Source organism: Zosterops lateralis (genome assembly GCF_965231275.1).
Source record: "Zosterops lateralis genome assembly, chromosome: 5".
NCBI classification, from domain to species: Eukaryota; Metazoa; Chordata; class Aves; order Passeriformes; family Zosteropidae; genus Zosterops; species Zosterops lateralis.
In genome coordinates, this window is record NC_139766.1 from 3,323,527 (window position 1) to 3,341,780 (window position 18,254).

General features: G+C 50.1%; 1 protein-coding gene across 3 annotated transcripts in view; it reads right to left on the reverse strand.

Annotated features, from left to right (window-relative positions):
• Nucleotides 1–1,442: 1,442 nt before the first annotated feature.
• The window catches only part of RNF24 (ring finger protein 24), a 28,513-nt gene continuing 11,701 nt past the window's right edge, over nucleotides 1,443–18,254 (reverse strand). The window contains exons 1-6 of one of the 3 annotated variants that reach the window (XM_083861028.1): nucleotides 14,734–15,110; nucleotides 12,209–12,358; nucleotides 6,875–6,917; nucleotides 5,927–5,968; nucleotides 3,867–3,946; nucleotides 1,443–2,689 (exon numbers count right to left, since the gene is read on the reverse strand). In XM_083861028.1, the coding sequence (XP_083717154.1) occupies nucleotides 2,551–2,689; nucleotides 3,867–3,946; nucleotides 5,927–5,968; nucleotides 6,875–6,917; nucleotides 12,209–12,358; nucleotides 14,734–14,744 (465 nt within the window). In that variant the 5' untranslated portion in view covers nucleotides 14,745–15,110 and the 3' untranslated portion in view covers nucleotides 1,443–2,550. Of the gene's footprint in view, nucleotides 2,690–3,866; nucleotides 3,947–5,926; nucleotides 5,969–6,874; nucleotides 6,918–12,208; nucleotides 12,359–13,677; nucleotides 14,024–14,733; nucleotides 15,111–18,254 lie in introns of those variants that run through there. The other 2 variants (XM_083861029.1, XM_083861030.1) reach the window with 2 other exon arrangements.

The following is an 18,254-nucleotide window of genomic DNA, read 5'->3' on the forward strand; positions in this document are numbered from 1 at the left end:
CTGCCCCAAGGCACTGGTGTCCCTAGGCACAGCATCCTGCAAGTTTTCCACTTCCTCACTTTGACACGAGTGTGTGTAACTCTCTTTTCTCTGGATTTCTGAGTAGATCCAGCATGGTCTGATCCCAGCACCAAAGTTCCTGGCTTATTGTCTCCCGTTTTTTTGTAAACTGCTTGGTTTTTTCTTCTTGTTAAAAAAATATTACAGTTACTTTTTTTAATATGCTTCAAATCCTTTTGTTTGCTTTGTGTTTCTTGTTGGGAATGAGCAGGAATGTGCTGGGGAAATTGGGGTTGACCCCACTTGGTTTTTACCTGATTGACAATAATTGTTGGCAATCCTTGATTATTTCTCTCTCCCTGCATGTTTTGGGCTCTGGAATCAGTTGTGTTTCAAAACACTAAAGAAGGGGGATTTTTTTTTTTTTTTTTTAAAGCATTAGTTATTCTGGGGGAAATGGCTTTGATGAAAAACTTCATTGCTAATCATTGATAGGAATGGGATTGGTGGGGAGGGTACAGCATCAATCCAGGGCAGGAGCTGTGGGGTGGAAACACCAAAAATAACTGTTCTGTGCAGCTCGGTGGGAGAGACAGACTTTGTCCCAGCAGGGGGAAGTCACCCAGCGAGCTCATCATCCCAAAAATGGCTGTGAGGGCAGCCAGGCGCTCAGTCCCTGTGGATCCCTCTGGAGGAGGTGAACAGAACATTGAGGGAATGGCTTCCCACTGCCAGAGGGCAGGGCTGGATGGGGTATTGGGAAGGAATTGTTCCCTGTGAGGGTGGGGAGGCCCTGGAATGGATTTCCCAGAGAAGCTGTGGCTGCCTCTGGATCCCTGGAAGTGTCCAAGGCCAGGCTGGAAAGGCTTGGAGCCACCTGGGCTAGTGAAAGGTGTTCCTGCCCAAGGCAGGGGTGAATAGGATGAATTTTAAAGCTCCTCCTCATCCCAAGTGTTCCATGGTGGGATCCGGCACTAGAGGGCAGCAGCCCCGCAGGCGGGGATCGGGGACAGCGGGACAGGAGCCGTGGGGATCCCGCCTCCTCCACACCAGGGTCCTGCAGGGATCCCAGCCTGGGGTGACCCCAGCTCAGCCACCCCCATGGGCACAGTCCAGGGGGATTTTTTCACCCTCCTGCTCAAGCCTTGAGGAAGAGGAGGAGTGGAACAAAGCAGGAGACGGGGTTGGAGCTGCACCGCAGGAGATCCCAAAGCCTGCCCTCATGGGGTGCTGTCCCCATCGGCTCTGCTCGGGGACAGGGATGCTGCTGGGCCAAGGGGACACAGACAAGGTGACCCCAACCCCAAACCTGCCCCTCTTCCAGCCCTGGGGTCCCTCCACTGCTGGGGACATCCCCAGGGTGACAGGGAACAAGGGATGGGGGGACAGACCCCCTGCAAACACACCCCGCTTCCAAAACCTGCTTTTATTTACATTTCAAGTCAAATCACATGCAAACTCTTGTTTGTTGTTTTTTTTTTTCTTTCCTGTTTTTTCCTTAAGAAGAGTGTGATTAGCAAAAAAGACGCATTATTAGAATTTTCAAATAGCAATTAAATATACAAAAATAGAGCTTACAAAAAAAACCAAACAAACAGAAGGGAAAAAAAAAAACCAAAACAAATCCCAAAAACAAAACAAAAAAACCCCAGCGAATGTTTTAAAAAATATTCTGCTGCAGAATTTGTAGTGTACAAACACGTCTATGAGGCTCCACGCTCCATAAACAGTCCCGGGTGTTTTGGGAAGGGGAGGGCGGCACCAGGAGCCCCCCCAGCCCTGCCCCCGGGAAATACTGACACCCCCCTCCCCAAACCCCGGGAATGCGACTGCTGAGGAGGGCAGGCGACGCCCAAAACTTGTGGTCGGAGAGAAAGGAGGGGATGGCCCAGCTCCCCCCCGCCCCAGGCGCTGACGAGGGGTTTGGGGTATTTTGGCAAGGGAAACCCAGAGAGCCCCGGGGCCAGGCTGGAAGCGATGGGATGATCCCAAAGGCCGGGATTGCTGCCATGGCTCTCGCTGCTGCTGCTGAGGCCAGGCTGGTGCCCCTTACAGGGACTCCAGGCCCCTGAGGTAGCCGAGGAGGAGCGGCAGCCACCCTCGGGAGAACGAGGGGGAATCCAAACCCGGGACACCCCGCACAGCCACCACCGCGGGTGACACCAGGCGCCCAGGGGACACCCAACCGTATCACGACTCCAGGGGCGACACCCCTTTTCCTGGAGGGAACCGCGAAGGCGAAGGAACCGAAGGCGGAGAGGAGGGAGCGGGAACCGGCCGCGACGCTCCGGGTCCGCCCCGCGTTCTGCGGGCAGGAGGCGCCGGGGCTCGGGGGCCGCGGCGATGATCCCGGGGGCCGCTTCCCGGCGGCCGCGGGGCTGGAGAAGGGAGGTGCTGGAAGAAGGATGCCGTGCCGAGAACGCCGAGTCCCCTCCTGGCCCTGGCGGAGGATCCGAGTCCAGGCTTCATCCCGGCAGGATTCGGGGCTGCTCAGCTGCGGCCGAAGTGCTTTGGTTGTGTCCGAGCGCCGCGGGCCGGGCCCGGGAGGGACTATACGATGTTCTGGGAGCCGGGCAGAGGCCCCTGCGGCGGGCCCGGGTCCGGCTTCCCGTGCAGCTGCGCCAGCTGCAGCACCGGCATGTTACACAGGGGACACACCTTCCGCACCTCCAGCCACTTGATGAGGCACCTGCGGACACCGGGGACACGCCTGACATCAGTGGGGACACGTGTGACATCAGTGGGGACACACCTGATATCAGTAGGGACACCCCTGACATCACTGGGCACACCTGACATTGATGGGGAGCTGCAAAAATCCCACCCAAAAATCCCCCCCCTTTACCCCACCCTGGAGCTTTGCTGCTGCTCGGTTTTTAATTCACCCTTTGGGTGCCTTTATGTTTTATTGGGTTTTTTGGGGGTGTTTCTCTGTGTGTATATACAGGGATTTTGTATAGGTATGTTCTACATATAATTTGTATTTTATATATATATATATATATGTATGTGTATATATATATGTGTGTATATATAGGTGTATATATGTATCTATATGTATCTATATGTATATATATATGAATATGTATATTGTATTTGTATTTATATTTATCAATATGAATATGGGATATAAAAATGCATACACCCACCAAAAAATAAACAAAATATATCCATAAAAGGTGTCTGTGAAATTACAAACACAGAATCTGTAAATAATACACCAATAATACACAATCACGTGTATAACGTGTATAAATAAAAATAAAAATTATGTAAATAATTGTGATATAATCATACTATTATGTATAGTATGCATTATATATAATTATATATGTTATATTATAATATATAACGTTATGTAAAATATATTATGTAGTTATATATAGTATATACAGTGTATATGGTATAGTGTATATATAAATGTATAAATATGTAAATATATATAATATAAATAAATATATAATGTATATATAAACAAACAATATAAAAATATCTGTAATATATAGTAGGATGTTATGTAGCTTTAGCATACAGAATATTATGTACTATTGTTATATAAACTATTATTACATATAGTAATTTTAGTGGGTTTGCTTTATATAAACCATACCTACAAATAAAATGAAATATATGTATTTACATTTTTCATGGAATTATAGACTGAGTTGGAAGGGATCCATGAAGATTACCAAGGTCAACTCTTGACTCAGCACATCCTACAAGTTAAACCCCAGATCCCCAAGCTGTGAATCAGTTTTCTCCTCCCAAACTGCTGCTCCCCATGCCCCAGTTCATCCAGCAGGGGCTTGTCCTGCCATTCCCAGCCTGGGATGGGAAGAGCCCCCGGCCCCAGTGCCCACACTCACTTCCTGTGGAAGGCATGTTTGCAGGGACAGATCCCCAGCTCGTCCTTGGGCTTGAACTCCTCCAGGCACACGGCACAGATCTGCAGGGGGTGGGAGGCACAGGGAATGTCAGTGGCCAGGGAGCAACATTGGCAAATAAAAACTACCAAATCATGGAATGGTTTGGGTTGGAAAGGAGCTTAAAGATCATCCAGCTCACCCCCTGCAATGGGGCTTCCACTAGCCCAGGTTGTTCCAAATCCTGTCCAACCTGGCCTTGGACACTTCCAGGGATCCACAGCTTCTCTAGAAAACTTATGTCAGGGCCTCCCCACCCTCACAGGGATGAAATTTCCCCTAAAGCCTTCCCAAATTTTGCTGCCCAAGCTTCAGGATCACAGGCTGAGGCTCAGGTCTCCCTTTCCTGCTGGAAGGGACCATGGAGCCTCCACAGAACAGCCCCAAATTTGGGATGTGTTTGAGGTTTTAGGGTGCAGGGGGATGGATCCATGCTGCTCCTCGGTCCCTGGGACTGAGCTTCCACCTGCAGGGACAGCTCTGGGAAGGGGAAAAGCCAATGGGCTGTTGCCATGTCTATCCCAGGGCTGGAAAAGCTGGTGGCTGTTTTCTCAGCCAAAACCTCCTTCACCCTTGCAGCCAATTCCTCCTGACTCATTTGGGATATCCCAGGGGATTTTGAATATTCCTGGGTGGTTTTCCCTGCCTCCCCTGGCCTGGGATCTCTCAGTGCACCAGGTGCAGCTGTTGGGGTCATCCCCTGAGGAACACACACATCCCGAGCTCCCCCGGGGCCTGGGAGAGGCAGAGTGATGGAAAAAGGGGAAAACCAGACCCAGAGCCGGGGAGGGAAGAGCTGGGTGGGCGCTTTCCCTCCGCAGGGCTCTGGGCAGCCGCCCCGTCATGTCGGAAAATTCCCACCCCGACCTCTGCTTTCCAGAAACACTGACTGCAAATGCCAAAATACAAATGCCCAAAATGGGATATTTTTGAGCTAAACCCTTCCAAGCTTTTCCAAATTCCAGGAAAGAGCCTGAACAGCTCTGTCCCCTTCCCCAAAGAAGCCTCATCCTCCCCAAAAGCTGGGAGAGCTGCAGACAGCTGGGAACAGAGGTGGAGGAGGAGGGCTGAGCATTATTGAGGCCATTCTTGGCTCTGGCACATTCCCAAATCCCTCCTCCAACCCATTTCTCACCCCAGGAAGTGCTTTGAAGCCTGTGTGCTGACAAAAAACCCCACTGCAGGTCGATTTAATGGGAGCAGATCAGAAATAGGGGCCTGCAGCAGGGACTGCTCAAAACCAAACCCCAGGGCCCTTGGGATTTACCCTGGAGGTTGTGGGGAGTGGAGGGTCAGTGGGATGAGCTCTGCTCAGGGGATTAAAATAAAATAAATAGTAGCTTATAAACAACTGGAGCTGGTGCTGGGCAGATGAGCAGCCTCGTGCCCGGATGTGGGTGGGCACTTTTTGTTATCTCTAGTGGAATAAATAAATAAATCCAGGCCGTGCTTTGACGTGGGATTTGAGCAGATTCCTGGTCAAATTCATCAAGAAAAATGGGATGTTGACTAGAAATGCTCAAGTCACAAAGCCTGGAAGGCCATGGAGATAAACTGAGGTGTTTCAGCACTCAGGGGGTGGGGAGGGAGGAGCAGATCTGCCTCTTCCAGGAGCTGAGGGAGTGTGTTTATCCTGGATTTCAGCTTTCCCTACCCAGAGCTGTGCTGGATATTGTCACACCCCCACGGTGGCAGGGCCATAGGGGATGTTCCCGCCCAGGGACACTGTTTACACAAAACCCAGCCTGCCTTGGCCTCCCCTTATCCACAGCTTCTTATCAGTGTGATAAGAAGAACGCAATAAATAACAATAACGATGCAAGAAAACCCAAGGGGAGCCAGGAGGAGGGAGGGTTTAATTTTGCAGAGGATCTTTTCCCATTTCCAAAGCACAGCCGGCTGCATGCTCTGCTCCCAGTGGCATTGAATTTGAGGGTTTGGCCCCTCCCCAGGGTGAGGAAGAGGAGGGTGAGGGAGCTTTTGCTGCCCCAGGATGTGCTCACCTCATGGAGGTTCAGCTCCTTCACCTTCTCCTTGAGTATGACCTGCAAGGCAAAGAGTTGAGGTCAGGACAGAGCTTCTGCTGTGAGCATTCCCAGGAAAAATCTCCATAAAGAGATCCCATTGAGTGTCCCAGTAGAACTGGAAACCCCCCAGGAGAACTGGAAACCCCCCAGTAAAACCAGCACAGCCAGGGAGCATGAGGGGCCCTGTGCAGGGACAGGAGGAAGGGAGAACTGGCAAAGATAAAACCACAAAGACCAAATCCAGGAGGTTTCCTCCCAAATTTAACCCTCCTCTGAGCTACTACTTCGTTTTCCCTCCATCCAAGCTGAACACTTGGAGTGGGCTATAAATCCAGGACAACTGTGTGTTTTCAGCCCAACTCCACCCAGCTTCCTGCATGGACCAAGGGATCAGAGGCAGAAAATCCCACAAATCCTGGAGAAAACAGGACGTGGAAGCAGCAGCCTGACACCCACCTCTGGGCTGTGTTTATTTTAATTGGTAAGTGCAGGTGGGTGCAGGGAAGAGCTGGGCTGGCCATGGAGCTGTTCCCTGGCTTCAGGGATTTGGAACAGCCAGGTCTAACCCTGGGAACAGACCCAGACACCACAAAATATAAGTTTGGTGACTGGGGGAGTGATTTCATCACTGCTCTGCAGTGGGTGAGGCTGGAGAGGTCGGGGTGCTCCAGAGGTGGAGTTGTTCCCACTGCTCAGGACCTCAGTGGAAAACTGGGAGACTTGTGGATGAGCAGGTGAGGGATGGCCCTGGGGGCCCAGCTGGTAGGGGACAATAAAATCAGCAGGGACAGATTGGCCCTCGGTGTTACAACTGCCCTCTGAGGGCCAGAAACCTCCCAAGGAGAGGAACAGCATGAGGAAAACTGATGGATTTAGCACTAGGGAGAAGGGAAGAGGAAAAAAGAGTTTAGAGGATCATCTCACCTGTTTGTAGGCGTAAAGCTCTTTGTGTGCCTGATGCCTGAGCCTGCAATGAAACCAGGGAGAAATGTGAGGTCAGGCAAAAAAATTGGGATTATTGTAATACCTCAAACATTCCACTTCCCTCCTTTCCAGCTTTAACATGTTATATTTTAAATTTTTGCATTTCAGAAATGAGAGTGGCCACAGGAAACGACATGTTTAGGCAATATCCAGCTTTCCCTGTCGCTGGGAGGGCAATGTCTCCATCCCAAACCACACAACTCCTCCCTTATCCCTCTTTTGACCTCCCTGATTTTCCAAGCAGACATCTCCCACATGGTTAACACCAGGAAAAGTGGGTGAGGAAATCACAACCTGCCATAAATCCCCTCCGTTTCCAACCACTTCTGCTGGCAACAACTCCAAATGCAGCATCATTTTTTAAGTGATGAGGGTTCAGACCTGAGGAAAACCCTGATCCTGTTCAATCAATCAAACCACATCCACTCCTGGAGCAAACTGAGGGATGGAGATTAATGGGATGAACCTATTCCAGGAACACCTGCTGCACTGGGAAGTCCAGCAGGAATTTTAGACCACAAGGAAAGTGCTGGTTCCATCCCCTCCCTCTCCAGTCCCCCCTCTCCAGAGTCAGAGCCAGCAGAGAGCTCCACAGGCATCTGCTGGCTGGAGAAACCCATTATGCTCCTAAAATAAATACATTTAAAATTAAAATAACCAATATTGCTTCTCATTACCAGACATGGCATTTAATAAAGTGCTTGGAAAACTCAAGAGGGAAGTTCCCAGGGCTGAAGAGCTGGCCAAGGACTTTTAATACAGAGTCAATATGTGGCTGCAGGGCTTGGAGAGCCATAAGAATATTTTCCCCAGCCAGCCCCGAGTGTGATTTCAGATGGGAAACCCCCTTGTCTGGAATTTCTCTTCAAAAATATTCTGAGGGCTGTCTGAAATCCCTGGCTGTTTCAACCTGAGTTCCTGGGGGTTTTCCAAGCCTGCCACGCTGCAGTAGGGAAGTTATAAAAATGGGATGGAAGAATATTTCCTTACGTCTGACACCCTCCCCCAGAATGTCGTGGGCCTTTGAAGTTAAGGGATGGGTAAAAATTGCACTTTAATGCTGCAGGGAGAGATGCAGAAAGTCAGCTCCTGTGTCCCAAATTTCACAGGGAGCCACCCCTCCTGCTCCAACAATACTGCCTGGCAGGAACCCGCCTGCAGAACCATGGAAAACACTGCGGCAGGCAGCGAGGAGGAGGAGGAGGAAGAGAAGGAGGAGGAGACTGGGGTCTCATCCCTCTGGCAGTGACCCTGAGCAGAAACATGAGCAAAAGATGCAGGAACAATAGAGAAAACAGGATGAAACCGGCCCAACCCGCAGGGATCCGGTGGCTGGGAAGGCGGTTATGAAACACAGATGGGGAGAAGGGAGGCGTGCGGCTGGAGACCACAGACAAGGGAAAACTCGCCTGGAATGGGAAGCAGCATCCCTCTGCATGGAGCACTGAGTGGCCACCAAGGGTTTGGCCCCCACCCTGAGCCAAAGCCACTGGAGCACCTTGGACCAGTGGTGGGGAACCAGTGACCACCTGGCCGTGGATCTGCAGTGCCTTGGGCTGGTGCTGGGCCAGACAGGAAGATTTTCCCAAAAAAAAACCCCTGGAGGTTCTGGGGAGCAGCACGAGCACATCTGGTGCCGAAGCGTGCAAGTTCAGCTTGCTCCTCCTTGTCTCTGAGCCAGGATCCCAGGCCAGATGGATCCTGGTGGGGCCCTGGTGCAGCTGTCGTGAGGAGACCCCGGATCCTGGCAAGCGCTATTCCCTGTCGGAGCTGGCTCCATCCCTGTTGTGTCAAGTGCTGTGACTCCAAAGGAATTCCTGGCAGATGTCTGACCGAGATAAGGGACCACACAGTGCCTGGCTGCAGATCCTGTGTGCTGTCACCCTCCCTGAAGGAACAGCTGCCTCTCCTGGGCTTTGGGATCTCTTCCTGCAGGAGTGGGATATCCCTGCTCCTCTGGGTGACTGAATCACCTACAGCAGGTGAACAACTACGGGTATAACATGCAAAGGAAAAAAATTTTGCAGTTTACCTCTGAGATTTCTATATTAGATGCTTTACAGAAGAAGCAGTATAAAAGTCTATCATTGTTGCTATCCCAGCTCAGCCAGGCTCCCTGGGCTCTTCATGGAATCACACAATTGTTTGGGTTGGAAAAGCTCTCTAAGATCATCCAGTCCAACTGTTCCCCCAGCACATCCAAGGCCACCATTAATGCATGTTCTCAGCTGCCACATCCACATCCACACTGCCCTGGGCAGCTGTGCCAGTGCCTGACCATCCTTTGGGTGAAGACATTTTCCCTCACATCCAACCTGAACCTCCCCTGGCACAACTTGAGCCCATTCCCTCTCCTCCTGTCCCTGTTCCCTGGGAGCAGAGCCTGACCCTCCTGATTGTCCCCTCCTGTCAGGGAGTTGTGCAGAGCCACAAGGTCCCCTCTGAGCCTCCTTTTCTCCAGGCTGAGCCCCTTTCCCAGTTCCCTCAGCTGTTCCTGGGGCTCCAGACCCTTCCCCAGCTCCATTCCTTTCTCTGAATACAAAACCCAACCACTCTGTTGGATCCGGGCAGAAGGAAACAGCACGAAAAAAAAAGGCTTTTGGGGGGCTGTGTACTCTGCACCTCCCAGAGCCTTTGAGCAGCTCCAGGCTGGGCAGGGATAAGCCCTGGATGATCCACAGCAAAGCACAGAGAGAGGATGCTGCAGACTTGACCCACAGCAAGGGTGGCATTGCTCAGCTCACCGTCCTTCCGGACTGGGTTTTATGGGACCAAAAGCAATACGAGTTTATCACTTTCATTAATTCACCAGAGATCAGACACAACCAGCTGCCTGAAAAAATCTCATTTCCTTGTTCTTCCATTTTTATCAGTAATTTTGCCGAGCAGAGGCAGCAGCCCTGAGGGACCTGAGCTATAACCTGAGTGGTCTGCAGCACCAGAGCAGCTCAAGGTTCACCTGAACACTGCACAAGCAATGATGATTTTTGTTGTGAAATTCCTACTGGACTCTTTGTTTTGAGCCAATCCAATTAAAAATGTCACTTTTGTTGTACTTGGAGCGGGCAGCACAGCCTGTATTGACACAGCTGCAAAGCACAGCCCATGTCCTCTCCTTCCCCAGCACATCTTTTATTTAATGCCATCAGCTCTGTGATTTGAGGTGAATATACCTGATATTGGCTCTTCCACACTCTGGATGTTTCCCCAGCTGGGGATGTGGGGAGAGCTGCAGGGGCTGCTCTGATTCAGAGCAGGAGATGAGAACCAGGGTCTGAGGGTGGTGTCATGAGCCTTGCTTGGTGTTGGCCAAATATTTGGAGATGTGAAGTTATGAGCAAAGAGAGAGAGGAAGGGCTGTGTGGATACTGCACCTATGGAGCATCAGGAGCTGCTGTTACCTGCAAAGAACCCCCATGGATGGAAGCAGAGCCCTGGAGCTCTGGAGGGGACCACTCTGTCCCTCTGTTGGTCTCTCTGCCCTTGCAGGTGGGTGGTCCTCATCCTGTTTTCCACCTACGATGCTTCCCAAACCCCACCAAAACTCTGACTTTTATATCCCAGACGAGCTGAGATTACAGAGCAGCTTCTGTGGAGGTGGATGCTCCTGGGACACTGGCACAGCTAAAAGCCATGGCAAGGCAAAACCCTCCCCAATGGGGGCCGGAGGATCCTGTTTTGGTTCTGCTCTGCCAATAAAAGAGCTGAGGGAGGAGGTCTGAAGAGCCATTTGTAGAGTCTCTCTAGGGTTTTGGGCTATAAAGGGATCACTGAATGACCTAATCCAACTCCCCATCTATCATGGGTTGCTAAATAGCACCTCAGGAACAGGAGCCAAAATGTCTCATCCAGAAAGGTCCTTGGTCTTGATTTAAAGACGTGAGGAGACGGAGCACTTGCCACTTCCTTGCTGGCTTCCCTCACCGGTTACTCACCCTCTCTCTCTTACAACACGCCTCCAGCTTCTAAATTTAAAGGTTTTCTGGCTTGACCTTCCAGACATTACTCCTTGTTATTCCTTCTTGGGAGCATAACACACCCAGTGAGTGCCCAGGAAAATACTCTCAAAGTCCAAACACCTCTTCAGTTTTCTAAGTGAGCCATATAGACTCAAGCTGCACCTGAGAAAAACAAGTCCTTGAACCCTCTGAACACCTCTGGTCTATTCTCATACACCTTCAAAACACATTTTTCATAATTGTGGGGAAAAAAATTAAGATATGATGCCCAAATCATCCCTTGGTAAACCTGGCTTTGGGCTTGTCTGCATATTTTATGAGGTTTTGCTTCATACAGAACTGAAAATGGGTGAAAATTATCAAGTATTTAGAAGGCTGACATTGAAATCTCACATCCCTGGCCTACAAGAGCAGGAAAAAATATTTTTAACACCCTATGGATAGATAATCTGGTGAAACTGGCTGCTGTGGTGCAAGGAGAAACTGGGTACCTGTTTTATAGGAAGACAGGGAAGGGATGTGATGGATGCACAGCTTGCAGGGAGTTGGGGCCAGCTAGAAAGACAGAGGAGATGGAAAAGCTGGAGAGGAGAGCTCTGAGAATGCAGAATTTTGACTCTCACTGCTGGCAGAGCGATGACCTCTGCCCCCAGGCACGGGTCAAAGCACAGCCAGCCCCCCATCTTGGGTCATCAGCACAACTCATCTCCATCACCACCTCGATTCTTAGACACTGCGTTTTTTCCCCACTTGCCTCCTTTTCCCTCCCTCAGGAAGAGTTTCTCCTCTCAATCAGCAGCCCAACAGTCTCCCCAGTGGCCCATAAAATAATTAAAACAAGCCCCAAATCGGAACAACCTTTAACCCTGCTGTCCTGCTCTCCCATTGCCCAGATTAACACATCAACTCTGCATCATTAATCTCCAAACTGTGCTGTTGAAGGAGCAATTTGTGTTCAATAACCAACGGAGCAGGTATTAAACATTCCTTAGGCACGCAGCATACGGGTTACTCATTACAGAGGTTAATGTGTTAAAACATTAAGCAGAAAGCAGGGAGCATAAAACATCCCTTTCCAGGTTGTTTTTTTTTTTTTTTAAAGCTGGCCACAATTCTATACCTTTCTTAGCAAATGTGAATCTTCTGGTTTTAAGTGGATAATGTGACTGCTTTGTGGGACATAAGATGTGTCAAGGAAATTGGTGCTGCCAAGGAAAGAAGGTGCTGCCAATCCTCTTTTTGGGATGGAGGGATCAGTGATGGGCCTGGAAGCAGGGAAGCTCTTGGGGAACATCCCCTTACAACATTCCCTTACCTGATCAAGTAGCAACAGAAGAGCAAACTGAGGATGAAGACAAAGATGGCCGTGCCGAAGACCACGATGTATATGTTGAGAGGAAGGTTCTGGAACCCGATGTTCGGCATCCTGAAACTGTAATGCTGGAAGTCTGAGCTCATGGGTAGGCTGTGGAGACAGGGAGAAAACACATGGATGTGACATTCCTTAGGGATGCACTTTGCAGACTAGTGGTCCCTTGAATGGATGTGGAGGGGGCTGGAGATGACTTGTCACTCATCCCCCCCTCCTTACCCAAAATCAAATTTCCATCTTGGTAACCCTGAAAACAAAGCAGGGCTGGATCAGCTGGGGCTGGAATTTTCCTTCTCCCACTGTGAGCTTCTCCTCCAGTGCTTTTCCTTTTACACATCATCCTTCAAGTTAAACACTGGATGAGATGGAGGGTGGGAATTGCATCCAAGCGGCCCCAGCTGCAGCCAGTGTCCCTCAAACCTTGTAGTAACTTAAAAAATACTGAAAGCAGACAGGAAGCCTTGGAGCAAGGCAAGTTTGCCTTCCTTTCCCCTCCAGTGGTTTCTAAGACTGACTCCTCAATCCATAGAAGGCCCCCACCAAAATCATCAAAGATGAAAAGGAAGAGGACAAGGACATTCCCAAGACACACAGCAGTGCCACCAAGAGAAATTATAGGGAGACTATGGACTCTGTAAAAGAGGCTTTGCTTGTTTTTCCCATCTGAGATGCAGGTTTGGTGATTTAAGAGCACTTTTACAGGTTTCAGCTTTACTCATCAGCACAGCCCCAGGCTCCTTCCCCCCAGGAAAGCCCCAAGGCACCAGCAGTGGCCAAGAGGAAGAGGCAGCAATTTTGGCTGTCATGTTCCACGTCTGGGACCCGTGACCAAAACCTCCCTCCCCTTGGAGAGCCCCAATTAAACCCCGAGCAGCTGCATGGGATAACAACTTCAGCAAATCCTTTCCCCCAGGATTTTAATTGCACTTATTTATTATCTCTTATCTTCCTATCATTCTCTGAACCCTTTGCTCTTGGATGATCACAACCGTTGCTGGCCAGGCATAAAGTTCCCCTGCCCCCAGCTTAAAAAAGGAAGTTAAAAATACACCTTGTTTTCCCTTCTGCCCACAGGAGAGCAACGTGCAACGAAGTTTTACAAGCAAGGAAAGTACCTGCAGTCTGAGCCCTGTTTCCTAAATAAAATCACCGAGGGATAACAAAACCCTCCCCTGGAGCGGGGAGTTTTCCACGGCGCAGTAATTGCACAGCTCCTCATTTTGCACAGAGTGGGAAGACAGTGGGGAAACTGCAGGATCTGAACCCACACATGCCAGGGAGCGATGCTCCAAAATCCTCTGAGTGTCCCTCCAAGCACCATCCTCACTCCCAAACCTCCTTTCCCCCTTAAAGCCCCTTTTGTGCCGAACCCTGCAGGCTTTCCTCTGACTTCCCACGGGGAGCAGACTCACCTCTCATCCCGGCTGCCTCACCGGGACTATCCCCTTGCTGAAGGCAACATCCTTGCCAGCCCCAAAACACCCGCCCGGGAGCCTCCTTGCTCAGGCTGCTTTCAGTTCCCTCAGCTTGCTGGAAGTTTCGAGGCGAATTCTGGTAAAGCCTGGATTTGATTAAAGCCTCCAGAGACCAACACGCATGTTCAGAACCTCTCCCGGCCAACGTGGAAACGCTACGAGAGCTCGGGGAGCCGGCACATCCCCCTGCCAGCGCTGGTGGGGATGAGATTTTATAGCCCAGCAACCACCCGGCAGCTCATGCTCCTCCACCGACGCCTGTTCCGCTCAGCTGAGCTGGTTTGCTTTGCAAATAAATTAAAAAAAGCCCAATCCAGCCCCCAAACCTTTGTTCCCAGCTCCGGCGGAGTTAATGCGCAGCTCGGCGAAGCGGGGCCAGGTTTGGGTTTTGGTCCCGCTGGGTCAGAGGGAATTGGGACGGTTCAGGGGCTCCCCTCGGTCACACTCGTGGCATGAGGATGTTTCAGCTGCCCCACCTCGCCCTTGGGTTGCGCTGATAATCACTGCCTTTGGCCAAGGCTGGCTGCCTCCAGCTCCTCAACCGCCCGAGAGAAACGTCCTCCTCTGTCTGGGAAAGTTCCAGGTGACTTTTTGCAAGGAAGGAGAGACAACTCTTGGAGGACAGGCAACAAAACAAACCAGCACTGGACTGTTGCTTTTCTTTCCTTTACAACACTTTTAACTTGTGATGCTCTTCTCAGCAATCCCACTAAGAGATTCCGTGGGTAAGGAACATCCAAGGCTGCATTTAGGGCAGCAAATCCCATGAAGCCAGAAAAATTCCTCATGCTTGTATTCACCTGAGTTGTGCCGCTCTTGCACCAGTCCCCACACCCATGAGCACAGCTAGAAACCATCACAGCCTTCAGCAAATAAACAGCCAGCAGAAACAGAGCTCAGACCGACCCACAGCATCCCACTGTCCTCTTCCAATGGAACCATTTCCCTAATATTTTGCCCCAACAGGATGTCACAAATGCAGCCATGACCTACCTGCCAGCCATGTTGTGGGGGGTCAGCCTCCTGGGGACAACCCTTCCGTCCCCTGTGGTGCAAATCCAGGGAATTCCACACCAGATTCATCCAACCCTCGTGTGAAATAACCTTCTCCACATTGGAGCTGCCCTGGTCCTCCCTCCCTCCTGCTGCAGCAGCTGAGAAACGTTACAGCAAAAAACACGGAGGGTAACGGGGAAATATCAGTTAGTCTGCCCAGGATCCAGGAAACTGTTAACTTTAAAAGACTTCAGTGAAATCTGATGATTTCAAGCAGCCAAGCTTTGGGTTGTTTTTTTTTTTTTTAAGGGGAGTGGGGGGGAGGAACTGTATTTTAAGCTGCTTCAGATTTGCAAGGGTGCAGCCAAAAGAAATAAAAAGGAGTCATAAAGAAGGATGAAAAGTTTCTGGTGCAGAACAAAAACCTCCCTGTTGCTCTCTCCATGGTGAAGGTATCTCAGAGCAGGGAGATGATGCTTGTGGGGCATCCATGGCCCCCAGTAGGTCACTGAAACCCCTGGGATGGGGTTCACAGGTTGCACATACAAAAGAGGGCACTGGCACAGGCTGCCCAGAGAAGCTGCAGCCGTCCCATCCCTGGAAATGGTCCAGACCAGCTTGGATGGGACTTAGAGCAGCCTGGGATAGTAGAAGGATCCCTGCCCATGGCAGTGGAGTGGAACTGGATGGTCTTTAAGGTCCCTTCCAACCCAAACCATTCTGTGATTCTATGAAAAATAACACAGAACAATGGTGTCCTGGGATGCAGTGAGCCACAAATGGCAGAACAACCTGAGCTCCACATCTCCTTCCTTACACCCTCCACTGACTCAGCTACGTGGGGCCAAGCACATCCACCTTTCTGCAAGGAGGACAAACCCCAGCTTTAATTAAAAGCCAAGTGCTGGTTAATGGCCCATCGAGCAGCCAGAAAAGGAGTGTTACAGGTCAGCCTGAGCTCCTGCGTGGCTTTGATTACAGTTGGGCTGTGAAAGGTAAACCTCACAAAGCCACGTCCCAAATTAATACCCATTAGAGCCACAGCAAGCCCTTAATACGTGGGGCCAACCTCGTACCCAGAGTATTCCTCAGGAGATCTGACAGGGATTAATAAAGGATGCAATTGTCTTCTTAGAGGTAGAGAAACTGAGGCAGGGAGGAGAAGGGGAGCGAGGCAGAGCTGTGGTCCCTGAAGCGGGGGGGTAACACCAGGGATGCCACTTAAAGTAATGCCATGGGCTGAAAGCTGCAGATTTTTGCTCTCCTGCTGCTTTGCCACATGGATTTGAACTGTGTGCTCCTTCTTTGGGTTTTACTTATTAAAAGGAGCTGTTTGTCCTTTTTTTTTAAAAAAAATTATTATTTATTTATAACATCAGTGCATAAAGGGGCCATCCATGTGCTGTGCATCCTCATCCCTAAATTCAGCCCACATGCTGGGTGGAGCGGTGGCTCCTGCCTCCGCTGTTGTAAATAAACTCCTGTTTCTAGATGGATTTACTTTATGTTTTCAAGACAAACAACTTTCTCCACAGGGGTTCAAAGCAAACTCAGACTGAATCTCCTCTGCCATTAACTGGGGAAACTGAAAGGAGCTGGTGGTCTGGGCATCCCACCGGCCAGGCTGGCAAAGCCAACCAATCTCCAGGAAACACTGAGCTTCAAACATCCAGACACAGGCAGGCCTGAAACCACGAATCTCAGGGAAAAGTGAATGCTAAGCCGTGGCCAAACTCCAAGCTGAAATATTTTATCGATGGGAAAGGTTTCAAGCGGGCGTGAACGGCGTCTCGAGTTTCAAAGGCGTTTCGCAACGTGTTTCAGACAGGTTTAACCAAAAGCGCTATTAACTTTGTTGAAAGTTAAACTGGGAGCAGCTGACAAGACCTTTCTGAAACAGCCCAAGCTGTATTGCAAGCAGAGTATTCTTCCATGGAATGATTCTACTAGAGGAGGGTTATTCAATGGCTATGACTAACGGGATAATATTTAAAAGAAAAAGATTCTTCCAGGTGTTAAGAAGCAGCAGCCAGAGACGCCCTCGTTTAACTTGCAGGCAAAAAAATCCCCCTCGTGGACCCCAAAAGCAAAGCGAAGCCCTGACCTCAAGCAGCTGGAAGGAATTTCCTTCAGCTCCGTCTCTGGAGCTGGTCCAGCGCCAGGATCCGCAGCGTGGCGATGGGAAAATCACAGGCAGCTGCAGAGCCAACCCCAAACCAGCAGCGCTGTCGCCCCAGAGATGCCACACAGCTGCACCACCTTTGCCTGGCCTGGAGTGGGGGAAAAGTCAGTGCTGGTCCAGCCAGGAATAATGGCCTTTGCTGTCCAAAACCAAGGAACAACAGGATTGAGCATGGAGGGAAAACAAAAACTCTTGGCATGATGCAATTTCAAAGAGCTACAATGCCACCGTGGGGATGCCACATCCAGTGCCAGCTCTGAGCGTCCAACCTGGCCCAGATCCTTCACTCCACAAACCTGGCAGGGAATGGAGGAGCATAAGGGATGGTGCAAGGCTTGGCAGGGTTATTGACTAGTGGGATTAATGTTCTGGGAGGAGGGAACATCCCAACAGCTCCCTCACACCACAGACCAGAGTTGTACCAGGATCCAGCAAAGCTTTGCTGGGGTGATGTGGCACCATCACAGCAACAGAAAGAACTTCTGGGTGTCAAACAGTACAAAACCCCATTTGTTTCACCCATTTTGGCTGCGTGCAGGCTTGGGGGTGGTGGTGGGTTTTTGTTGTGTGCCTGGACATCTAAGGAACCAAAGTGACCTCCAAGCACGAAGCGCTTCAGACCTTTGATCCCTCCTCCCTGAGAGCGGATCCGATGCTTTTTTTGAACTGGAATCAGGAAATTTCCTGGCTGTGTTCCCCCAGCTGGCTGACACTAAATACAAAACCTTAACCCTCTCCACTGCCTCTGGGCAGGGGACACAGAAAGTGATGTGACAACAAAACAAAGCAATTGGAAAAAAATAGTAAAGTCTAAGGAAAGCAACATCTGGCAGCACAACCGTACTGCTGCAATTTCCAGCAAGTCCTTCTGATTCCAGACAGTTTAAGAAACAATTAATCCCAGACCTTTAAAACTGAAGAGAACCTTTAAGTGGGATTTTTTTTTTTTTTTTGCTACCACTGGCAGAGAAACATGCAGAAATGGGTCATCTGCAGCTCCCATCACCCACTGTAAAGTCAAGTTCTTTCTCCCAGCGCCGTTGGAAAAGCAAACCAGAAGTTTGCTCAGGGCTGATTTTGCAAGTTCCAGGAAAACAGGCAAAAATAAATAGAGAAAAAAAAAATAAAATCAATAGCACTATTTAATACAGTCTGGAGGAGGGGGAAGCAGAGTTTGGAGGAGAGCCCTGCCTGAGCTCCTATCAGGAATGAGAGCTGGGAATCACTTCCCAGGAGAGCTGGCAGTGCCTCTCTCGGAAAGGCTCACACGAGCTGCCCAAGGACAGCTCAACTCACTGCTCAGAGATGAAATAACACTTGAGGAATTTTTCCCCTT